The 12097-nt window shown below is 37.8% G+C and overlaps 1 protein-coding gene across 2 annotated transcripts; it reads right to left on the reverse strand.

The window, feature by feature from the left end:
• Positions 1 to 1026: 1026 nt before the first annotated feature.
• Positions 1027 to 2860, reverse strand: LOC137712599 (homeobox protein knotted-1-like 2). Of its 2 annotated transcripts, none has more exons than XM_088684582.1 (4): positions 2570 to 2860; positions 2350 to 2469; positions 1416 to 1569; positions 1027 to 1303 (listed from the first exon to the last, which is right to left on the reverse strand). In XM_088684582.1, exons 1-4 carry the CDS (start codon positions 2609 to 2611, stop codon positions 1293 to 1295), a joined length of 327 nt encoding a protein of 108 aa, XP_088540708.1. In that variant the 5' UTR covers positions 2612 to 2860; the 3' UTR covers positions 1027 to 1292. The 2 variants fall into 2 exon arrangements, with proteins under 2 accessions (XP_088540708.1, XP_068307799.1); XM_068451698.2 differs by having other exon boundaries at positions 2535 to 2845.
• Between the last annotated feature and the right edge of the window lie 9237 nt (positions 2861 to 12097).

Genomic DNA, 12097 nt, shown 5'->3' on the forward strand with positions numbered 1-12097 from the left:
ATACTACCTGAACTTTCAATTGTAGTTTTTTACCACCGAAATTCTCTTAGTTGTTGGAATCTACTACCTACGTTTACTTTTCATCCATTTTGCCGTTAAAGCATGATTCTTGTGGGTATCTTTGTCAATTAACTTCATAGGGCTGGTTAGAATAAGATAGGGCAAGCCAATTGATGAATAACGTCAGGCCTCTAACTGTGTAGATTAGGGGACAACCTATGAACCAAAATTCTGGTTGCTGCTCTTCTTAGAAGGGGCAAAATAATTGGTGTGGTAGGGAAATGATGACTATCCGATGTTTTTCGTGGTATGTAAAACTAGTTTTTTCATCAATTTTTTCTTTAATTCTTCAACAATCCTTGCCAAAATCAAATGTAGTTGTTTTCCTTTCTCTCCATGAAACCCTTTGTATCCCGCAACAACTAGACCCTCCCTCCGGATGTTGGTTTATCAGTTTCCTTTGTATAAAGGGATTTCAGAAAATTTAGAAAGTTAATTGATGAAAATGCCCCCACAAGTGATATGTTTTAATAGCAAAACAGTAGGGGGTAGGTTTCAACAATTGATAAATTTCAGGTGGTAAAAATACAAAATTGAAAGTTTAGGTGGTATTTGCACACATACTTTCAAGTTCAGGTGATAGTTGTGCAAAATTCCCTTTAATTTTCAAACATAGGTCAATATTTTATTTTCTGTTCGATTAATATCAAAATAACATGCCAAAATTTACTCTGACTTAATCCGAAAATCGGAAACATATATTGACCTCAAGTGAAATATTTCCTTAAAAATAAAGACTTAAATATTATTTGGGCTATCACCCTCCAAACGTAATAAACAGTTGGTTTAACTTCTAATTGTTTTTCGCACTCTCTTTCTTTGTCGGTGAACTTCTTACTATTTTTTTGATTTTGAATTGAATGAACCAGATCAAGGGACAGAGAAAAAAGTGAAAAAAGAGAAGCAAAGACTGCAAAATAAGAAAACGATTGTGTTTCCTTTTATCGCCCTGCTGGAAATATCAGATAAATTAAAAAGACCCCTTAATAATTAAGTTAACAGAGAACCAAGCAGATTGCAAGGACCAGATAACACAATTTACAGCAGAGGCATAACTAATGTTTGACTATGGACCAGATAACACATGTTTACAGGTTCATGAAAATGCCACAACTCACAGCATGATCAGTGGCAAATACCATTCTGCAATATTCATAGTAATCGTTATGAAAGCATTCTTTAAACTCTGCAGAATTCATCTTGGTCCCATGGCCCTTGTGCTACAGTCACCTCTAGCTTTCACCTGTGATATTAATTTTAAGGTTCAAAACGTGAGTAGTTAATTAGTAATTAGTATTCATGTATTAATTTTGCAAAGCAGTTATTGACATTTCAAAAAGATCATTCAAACGGACCAGAAAGTGAGGCAGGTGCAGGTTGATCAGGTAAATGGGAGTTGTTTGTGATCTCCTCGAGTTGTAGCTGCATGTTACTTATGAAAGCCATGGACTTCTGCTGAGGTTCCTCCATTGCTGCTTTCAGCTTCCCTAGTGCCAAGCAATACGCTTCCTGGCATCGACCACCACCACGTGTCAATCCCACAGACGTAATCAAAATAGAAAGAAATATGCTAATACACACACACACATAAACACGCATAGATAGATATATGCTTTGTCCACATATTGATTGGTCTTTCTTCCGTATATATATTCTGCTGAAGGAAAAGCCTTTATCTGCGGCCTACCATGATTCATGAATAACAGGAAACCAGGAAACTGTGAAATGCATGAGTATTAGCTAATTTGACTGGAACCACTAACAACGCGCGGGAACGGAGATTTGAATTTATGACCACTTCCAGTATTTATTGGAAAAGAGACGTACGTCTAATAGCTAGCTAGAGTTGGTGAATATCAACAAGTAGTACTCTTAGGTCTCGTTTGGTCTCTAAGATTGGAATAGATAGCTCTCAAATTTCAAAGTATGTTGAAGGAGAAGTATGATGTTCCATTTGGAGAGGGTTAAACATGAAGAAAACTCAACCTTCTAATCCTATACCATTTTAGGGGGCACTGGAAGTCTGGAATAGATAAGTTTCCTTCATGAGTAATTCATCTTTCACCTTCTAGTTCTACATAACATTTCATTTCTCCCTTTAACATGCCGTCAATTTAGTAGTTTATATATCCATGCCAATCCAATCTGAGATACCAATAGCGAGGCCTTGGTGTGCATGCATTAGTTAGTTAATTGATTAGTTTTTAAACATGATGCAGAAAAGGAACAAAGGTTATTAGTAATGAATGTGAATAAAATAGCCTTCAGGGATTGATATTAATTACGCACCATGAAGTGATCGAGGTCAGATTGTCCAAACACGCCTAAATTGGCATTGCAGTTGTAGTCAAGCTGTTTCATATCTCTGCAGCCATCGTTTTCCTCTAGTTCACTGATGATTCCACTAACCTGAAAATTTGGAATGAGTAAAGAAGAAGAAGAAGAAGAAGAAGGAGAAGAAGAAGAAGAAGAACCTTCAAGCAGTCCAAATGATTTTCAACCAACAAACCATATAAAGGATGAGTAGAGATTTTCTTTTTGAGGATCTCATTATCTTCAATATTTGCTTCTTTTCCCTTCTCCTTGTGTCTAGTACTACTCAAATCTTCTTCCATATTATAATCTTCCAAAAGTTCCAACCTGCAAATGCAAAGACTAGCTAACTATATAGCTATTAGAGTCAGGCAACTTCTCTGCCCTACCCCAATATTTAAGCACCATCGATCACATCATTTTCTTACTATTTTTGTTCACGTATAAAGAGTCGTACAGAGTACAGAGACGCTCGCATTTTTGGAATTCACCAAATGGAATGACTCATGCATGCATATAAAATTATAAAACTTGATGATTCAAATGCATGAAAGGTATCAATCTCTGGTTTTTTTGGCCTTTTCGCTTCTTCCCCCTCTCTTTTTCTGTCTTTATACACGGAGGAAAGTAACACATCAAGGAGTTTCTCGAGCAATGGGGACCTTGGTTGTGCATTTTCTTCCTATTCATCCACAGTGCTATTCTCTGTCTTTAGATGACTTTCCATTTTTACTAGTCAATCTATATCACTTTTTCCAAGCAATACATCCAAAATCCTACTGTTCATAAACAATGGGTGCTTTCTTTTATCGATGCTTTCGTACGAAAACGACTCTTCTAATATATTTGGTATCGTAGATTATATGATTATGTATGTACGGACCCAGACAAATCCTCCACCAAAACTTTATACATATTTCTCAACAACTAATACCTACATATAACAAAGAAAATTATTGTACAGTTATAATTGTATGATTTTGATAAACTAGGTCGACGACATGCCACATCATATATATAGTTGAAAATTAGAGTATTTAAAACAGACGAACAATCATATTATAAAACTACAAATATTAATTTACTAACTAAAAACGAAGAAACACTATTGAATTGTCAAGAAGGCTGCATAACTCAAAATACTATATTTTGTGACTTATGCCTAACTAAGTTACAAAACATCTTATAAAAAATCATAATACTCAAAATACCAAATCATCCATAAATAAAAATAAATAAAAAAGCTAACTTATTAACTTTTCCAACATATATAATTTTCACACTCTACATTTTTCTATAAATTTGCAGTACTCCTTCCTATTTTTCTGTCCTTTAGCAATGAGTAAAGAAAAATGGAGAATCAAGGCGTGAAAACGAGAAGAGGAGTGTTAGCGAACAGAGTGAGTGTGAAAATCACAAACCCTAAATCAAACGTTGCTCCGCTTTAACCGACAAAATGGGGAGGGAGACGCTACCAAACCCAAAGGTTATTGTTAAGCGTGTATGAATATTAGACTGCCCTACTTACGCGTCCCACGGACAATAGACTGGCCTACCACTGCTACTGGTATATCCTCCTGTGAAAGAAGCTTAAGAATCCCAACGTCGCTCAAACGAAGCCCATATATTTGTTGAAGATATTAATCCAGGTCGATCTCTGCTAATCAGATGTAAATTAATTAGTTCCGGAGGGTTAATTACCAATAATAATATTCCATAATCTGATAATGTATGTGTCGACGTCGCTGCATGGCCGGCCATATACGATCCAAATCTTGCCTACAAACACAACAGATAGTGCCAATAACCAACATAGACATGTGCGTTTCAGCAGTTATACCGCTTCCATGTTGGAAGGTTTAATTTGATCGATTCAAATTTCAACGTACGTACTCTAAATGATTAGACATAAGACAGGAGATGGTCATAAGGAGGCTAAGGCTATAGCCTATTGAGCTAGTAGTTTATTCGGTGGCTCAAAGTGTCAACTAGGTCAACAAATTTATATTCGTAAAATTATTCAGAGTCCATACTCTAAGATGACTAATCAATAAAACTAGACATTATATTTTAGTTTTAGACGCACAAACAGTGTAAGGGAGAAGCCACCCTTGAGATAGAATGGGCTCCAATCTCGTGCAATATTCTACTAATAAATTGGGTGTTGTATTCCTGTGAAATTCATCCGGTTAGCAAAAATTAATTAGCTCACGCCAATTGAAAATTAGTCTACTTCACATTAACAATTCTTAGACGAAATAAGTGACTATAGATAAACAAAAGAATGTTAGCTTAAATTTGTGAAAATTTCTGGTTTCGCACTTGAAATATAGCCTCATGAGATTGCCGCATGCGACCCTTCATTAGGCTAACTATTATAGAAGCGACCTTTCATTATATAGATTAATTATTAGGACCTATTAAGAAACCAAGATGATATTATGTGCTAAGGAAATATATAAATACTTCACGTGATGATCCTGATGGAATTTTTCATTATGACCGGAACACGAATAATACACCACATGCTTTTATATAAGTGAAAAGAAATTTTATTTTTTAAGTTATTAACTTTTTAACACACATATCCCACAATTTGTATAGTAACACGTGATATATTAGCCCGTGTACCGAGCATACTGAAAAATTTCTCATTGATATATATTTAGCTCAGCCGATATGGCCCCACCATGCCTCCCAATTTGTGCCTAAGTGCAAACTTATCAGAAACTTGTTATGAATCCGATAAATATTCGGAAGTCAATCAACATATACCAACTAGCTTTTAGTTTAATAGTAAACCGTATGATTACAGTCCATGTTGGCATATGTTTTGTTCACAACTGCAACCACCTGCAACTACACGTGCATGCTGGCTTATCGCCCTCCTCTAATATTTACTTGCACTATCTCGAATTAATCCTGGCTTAATGCATGGAAAAAAATAAGTGTGAAGCAAGTAAGTACAGGCACGTAACTAAGGCCTCAAAGTTTTGGTTATATTGCACATATATCTTATCTTTTTCTTTTAGCCAGTGGCCAGTAGCCACTTAAAAAACAGAAACATAAGGGAGCAACAGGATTTTGCTATATATAGGGAAAACATATATCCTCGATATTCTAATTCAAGAAAACTAGCTATATATGTACGAGAAAGAAATGAACATTATTACTACTGTTGGGACTATTGTGTCCGTACGAAGATGCGATTGAAATTGATATAATAATTTGACATTTGACACCATATGCTCAAAAACCTCTGGCTTTGCTTATGCCTACGTTAACTTACACTTCAACATCCAGTTGCCCCCACATCTACATATATGTCCAATTAGAATCACGAACTTCACACACATACAATCTATATAAGAGGAAGCAAATTCTTTAAGCCAGTGGAAGAGGAAGCTGCAGTGCAGAAACATCTCTTAATATTGCCAAGAACTTATAAACAAATTCTCATTTCAAATAATTTCCTCGATTTTCGTACAGTAGCAATGGTGGCGTTAGGGCTAAACAAGCTTGTTTTTGTTGGTATTTAAAAGTTTACTAACTCAATACCAAAATATGTGGGTGATAAGTTTACAAACTCTATCACACCTCTCACTTGCACTCTCAATAAAATTGGACAAAGAAATAGAGAAAGGAGGGAAGCAACAAGCTTTGACAAACAAGGCACTTGGACTTTGATATATGAAAAGAGAGTTTACAAACTCAATAGAATAAGAAAGCTTACAAGCTGAAAATGAGAATGGGAAATGGGATTTGGATGGGATGATTTACAATGCTTGAGAACTTGGGTATTTATAGCAAACCAAATGATTAAACTAAGATTATTCATTACCACACAAAACACATTAATTGCACCTAATAATTTTTATTCAACCATACCTAACATTGCCTAACTTTCCATGCCTAACTTTGACATTGATTTTCAACAATGGCTAGCAACATTTTACAACATGTTTTGATTTGAATTTCCAACACACCTCCTCAAATCAAAACGCCTTCATTCCTAGCATTTCACGCAGTAGCCGGAATGTTTCAATTGGCAATGGCTTTGTGAAGATGTCTGCCACTTGTTCCTTGGTGTGACAGTAGACAAGTTCAATTGTCTTTTGCTTCACATGGTCCCTTAGAAAATGGAACCTGGTATCAATGTGCTTGCTCCTTCCATGTTGAACAGGATTCTTTGCAAGTTTGATTGCAGACACGTTATCTACATGAATCACAGTCGATTCCACTTGTGGATGACACACTGACTTCAACAGATTTCTTAACCAAATTGCCTCACACACGGTTGAGGCTACAGCAACATACTCGGCTTCACATGATGACAAAGCAACAATTGATTGCTTCTTTGAAGTCCATGAGAAAGCTGTTGATCCTAGAAAAAACACATAGCCAGTTGTGCTTTTCCTTTCATCTTGGTCACCTCCCCAATCACTATCTGAATAACCAAATAATTTTGCATCTTCACCAAAATTATAAAATAGACCATAGTTTAGAGTACCTCTTATGTACCTCAAAATTCTCTTGGCGGCCAGCCAATGAGACTCCCTTGGTGTTTCCATGTATTGACTCACGAGTCCAACACCATAAACTATATCAGGTCTTGTGATTGTAAGGTACCTTAGGCTTCCAACGAGGCTTTTGTACACTGTTGAGTTTACAAACTCACCCTCTCCTCCTTTGGACAGCTTCAATCCAGTTGCGACTGGGGTATTGACAGTGTTGCACTTGTCCATATTGAACTTCTTCAATATGTCTCTCATGTACCTTTGTTGAGAGATGTAGATACCATCACTTTCTTGCTTCACTTCTATGCCAAGAAAGTATGACATTAATCCATTGTCAGTCATCTCGAATTCACTGAACATGGATTGCTTGAACTCATGGAACATTGCCTCATTGTTTCCTGTAAACAATAAATCATCTACATAGAGACAAATAATTAAGAACTCCCCTTTTTCACCATTCTTCATGTAAACTGAATGCTCGTATGGACATTTCTGAAATCCATTTTGGTGAAGGTAGTTGTCGATCCTTGAGTTCCAAGCTCGTGGTGCTTGCTTGAGGCCGTACAAAGCCTTCTTCAAACGATACACCTTATCTTCTTCTCCTTGTACTTGGAAGCCTTCCGGTTGTTCCACGTACACTTCTTCCTCAAGTACTCCATTAAGGAAGGCTGACTTGACATCTAGTTGATAAATTTTCCATTTATGATGTGCGGCAAGAGAGATTAGCAATCTTACCGTGTCAAGTCTCGCAACTGGAGCATAGACTTCATCATAGTCCACTCCATACTTCTGTTTGTAGCCCTTTGCTACAAGCCTTGATTTGTATCGATCCACACTCCCATCTGCAGTGCGTTTGATCTTGTAAACCCACTTGACACCAATAGCCTTCTGATTTGGTGGGAGCTTTGTCAGCTCCCAAGTGTCATTCTTCTCGATGGCATGGATCTCTTCTTCCATGGCTTTCTTCCAACAATCTTCTTCCACAGCTTCATTGAATGAGAAAGGCTCGTGGTCTGCATACAAGCAGAAAAGGTTGGTTTCTTCTTCTTCTTCTTGTCCATAAATCTCTGTGAGACTCCTTAACCTCACTGGAGTTGAGGAGCTGCTTTCCTCACTAGATGTAGGACCACTCCTTGCAATTCTGTGCACTGGAGTTGTTGTGATTGTTTGAGCAGGTTGTTGCTCAATCGGTGGTACAACTTCTGGTTCTTCAAAATCAGTGGAGACGATCTTCTCTTTACTGACTTCTTTGTTGTTCCACGTCCATGTCTCTTCCTCACTGAAGATGACATCTCTACTAACCACTAGTTTGCCAGTTAGTGGGTTGTAGAGCTTGTATGCCTTGGACTCTTCACTATAGCCCACAAAGACACACTTCTCACCTCTATCATCAAGTTTCCTCCTCTTGGCTTCTGGAACTTGAGCATATGCAACACACCCAAAAATTCTTAGGTGTGTAACATTCGGCTTGTATCCACTCCAAGCCTCTTGTGGTGTCATCCTCTTGACACTCTTTGTTGGACATCGATTCAACAAATAAATCGAACAAGCTACAGCTTCTGCCCATAACTCTTTTGGCAAATTCTTCTCCTTAAGCATGGACCTTGTCATGTCAAGGATGGTTCGATTCTTTCTTTCGGCTATCCCATTTTGCTGTGGGGTATAGGCAGCAGTAAGTTGATGCCTAATTCCTTGCTCCTTGCAGTATGCTTGGAAAGCATTGGAGGTGTACTCTCCACCTCTATCTGATCTCACAGCCACAAGCTTGTGGTTACTTTCTGCCTCTGTGAGTGCCTTGAACTCCTTGAAAATTTTTAGGGCAGCTGACTTCTCCTTGAGAAAATAGACCCAAGTCTTTCTACTGAAATCATCAATGAAGGTAATAAAATACCTATTACCTCCATAAGACATGGGATCCAATGGACCACATATATCTGTGTGCACCAACTGCAGTGGTGCCTTTGCTCTCCATGTATCACCAACAGGGAACGATAGTCGTGCTTGCTTGCCAAGCACACAACCTTCACATACTTGGCGTGTGGCTTCAATCTGGGGTAGACCACGAACCATTCCTCCACTTGACAGCAACTTTAGGCCATTGAAATTAAGATGGCCAAATCGAAGATGCCATTTCCATGACTCATCTTCCATTACACCGATGTTGCAGCTTCCAATCTTTGTGTTCAAATTCAACGGAAACATCCGGTTCTTTGACATTCGAACACGTGCAATAAGTTTTCTCCTTGCATTCCTGAGAGTGAGAAGCATGTTCTCCATATGTATAATGTACCCTTTCTGGAGCAGTTGACCAATGCTCAGAATGTTGCTCTTCATACCTGGTATGTAGTAGGTATCGGAGATGTATTCTTCTCTTCCATCCTTCTGGATGATCTTGATCTTCCCTTTGCCTTCAACTGGCAACTTTGAGGAGTCACCAAGACTTACAGATCCATAGGCCCCTTTTTTGAGTTCGGCAAAAAACTCCTTCTTTCCACACATGTGATTGCTTGCACCAGAGTCCAAATACCAAACATCTTGTTGGCTACTGGAATCATGGTGTGCTAGTAAGACTGTAAGTTCTTCATCAGTATTTCCACTTGATTCTGCCATGTTGACATGCTCACCATTTTTATGTGAACATTCATTGGCATAATGTCCATATTGCTTACAGTTGTGACACTGGATATGCGCCTTTCCTCGAGTAGATCTCCACTCCTGAGACTGACCTTGATTTTGTGCATAGCCTCGACCTCTTCCTCGGGCTCGTCCTCGGCTACGGTTGGATGAGCTCCCACGACGTGAGTTCCACTGCCCACGACCTTTATTTGGTTTGTCAATATTCAACTTTGACTCCAAAGCTTGCTCTAGCGTTGTGGGGCTTGCATTCTTCTGAATGCGTTGCTCGTGAACTAGGAGGGATCCTAGTAGCTCTTCTGCGCTCATCACCTCCAAATCCTTGGATTCCTCAATGGCAGTCACCACATGCTCAAACTTAGATGTGAGTGACCGGAGTATCTTCTCCACAACTCGTACTTCATCGAGTCTCTCGCCATTTCTCCTCATCTGATTTACTATCACAATGAGCCTTGAGTGATAGTCGGAGATGCTCTCCCCTTCATTCATATGAGCAGTTTCAAAATCTGCTCGAAGTGATTGTAACCTCACTTTCTTGACTCGATCTACTCCTTTGTAGATTGTACTGAGTGTATCCCATACTTGCTTGCTCGTTGTTGCTTCTGCAACCTTCTCGAACGTTGAATCTTCCAAACCCTGGTATAGAAGATACAGCGCCTTTTGGTCCTTCTTTCGTAAGTCCTTGAGAGTGTTCCTTTGATCCGCAGTATATACGGCTTCTTGCTCGGCAGTGGGTACAACATACCCACTACTGACAACTTCCCATAGCTCCTGTGATCCAAACAATGCTCTGAATTGGATGCACCATCTTTCATAATTTTCTTTCTTCAATGTGGGAACTTGGAGTTGCACTAAGTTGGACGCCATAACTGCTGCACCTGCCAGAATGGTATTCTGGCTCTGATACCAATTGTTGGTATTTAAAAGTTTACTAACTCAATACCAAAATATGTGGGTGATAAGTTTACAAACTCTATCACACCTCTCACTTGCACTCTCAATAAAATTGGACAAAGAAATAGAAAAAGGAGGGAAGCAACAAGCTTTGACAAACAAGGCACTTGGACTTTGATATATGAAAAGAGAGTTTACAAACTCAATAGAATAAGAAAGCTTACAAGCTGAAAATGAGAATGGGAAATGGGATTTGGATGGGATGATTTACAATGCTTGAGAACTTGGGTATTTATAGCAAACCAAATGATTAAACTAAGATTATTCATTACCACACAAAACACATTAATTGCACCTAATAATTTTTATTCAACCATACCTAACATTGCCTAACTTTCCATGCCTAACTTTGACATTGATTTTCAACAATGGCTAGCAACATTTTACAACATGTTTTGATTTGAATTTCCAACAGTTTTTGCATTTGCGGTGTGCTGATCTTCATTGCCTCAGTCGTTTTTGTTGATGGTAGACGTACGTTCATTTACTCTCATCAAATTCTAGTTTTACTTTCCTGATACTTAATTAATTAAATTATGGTAATTCTCTTTAAATTTCTTTAATTAATGTGTAGTAATATACCCTATGATATGCTTTTTTCTTGCTGTCAACTGTCACGCATCATCAGGAGATATGGAGGTCGACGAAAAAGGTGTAGGTCTTGTTCAAGAGCAGGTCTTGTTCAAGATGAAGCCGCCAAGACCATTCAAACAAATTCATTCAAAACAAAACGGGAGAAAAATCTCGCAACTGGACAAGATTTGGTGTTGGTGGTCATGGATTACACCCCAGCCAGAAGGAAGACCCCCATTCATAACTAATAGTCGCTTTCATTTGTATTACACTAGTAATATGTATTACTCATCCGTCATATTATTCACCTGGATGCTATCTTGCCAGAATAACAACAGACATGCATGCTATTATAGCGAGGATTAAAATATTCCAAATTTTGAATTCCTGCATATCTTTCTGTATTGTCACCCATATTCATTTGGGACGGCTATATCTCACCTGCATGGATACCTATTTGAATTTCTCTAATGGAAATTTAAACCTTTAAAAGTTATATCTCTTATTATTTTTTAGGATTCTCTGTGTTGAGAGTGATAATTTTATATCAATAATTAAAAGATTTTGCATGTACTTATAAAAATTATATTGTTCTCCATATTACTAATTGGTATATATTCTAGTGGAAATTCAACTTATTTTGTTAATAAAATAATAAAAAGTTATGAAATCAAATTTGTGGATCGTTCAATGACTTCACAGTTTTGTTTAGAAATAATTCATCAAGGTCAATTTTTCATTACTAAAGATGTTTGGCTGTAAATTTGAATCAATTTTAATTATTTAGAGAGAATTAATCAGTTCTCAACTTTTTTGTAATCTTGTGCTGTTTCCAAGCAATGCACTAACCATTACTCCTGGACTAATATATGCAATACAGATTTCACTCCTCATATCTTGTAGTACAAGTTAAAAACTTAAACTAGCTAGCAATATACTGGTTTCTTATATCCTCGATCTCGGATTCTGTCCTCCCCCTTTCTCCTTTCTCCTCTCGCTCGCTGTATAACTCGCTGCTCAGACCCATGCTGCGTTGGCAATACAGT

This window comes from Pyrus communis, chromosome 14 (genome assembly GCF_041283825.1).
Source record: "Pyrus communis isolate YQ-2024b chromosome 14, ASM4128382v1, whole genome shotgun sequence".
Lineage (NCBI taxonomy): Eukaryota > Viridiplantae > Streptophyta > Magnoliopsida > Rosales > Rosaceae > Pyrus > Pyrus communis.

Coding starts and splice junctions, on each gene's coding strand:
- LOC137712599 (XM_068451698.2), bottom strand. CDS start 2,675: ATGGAAGAAGATTTGAGTAGTACTAGACACAAGGAGAAGGGAAAAGAA. Junction 2,470..2,534: donor ATCATTTGGACTGCTTGAAG/GTTCTTCTTCTT, acceptor CCAAATTTTCAG/GTTAGTGGAATCATCAGTGA. Junction 1,570..2,349: donor CTGACCTCGATCACTTCATG/GTGCGTAATTAA, acceptor GGTCGATGCCAG/GAAGCGTATTGCTTGGCACT.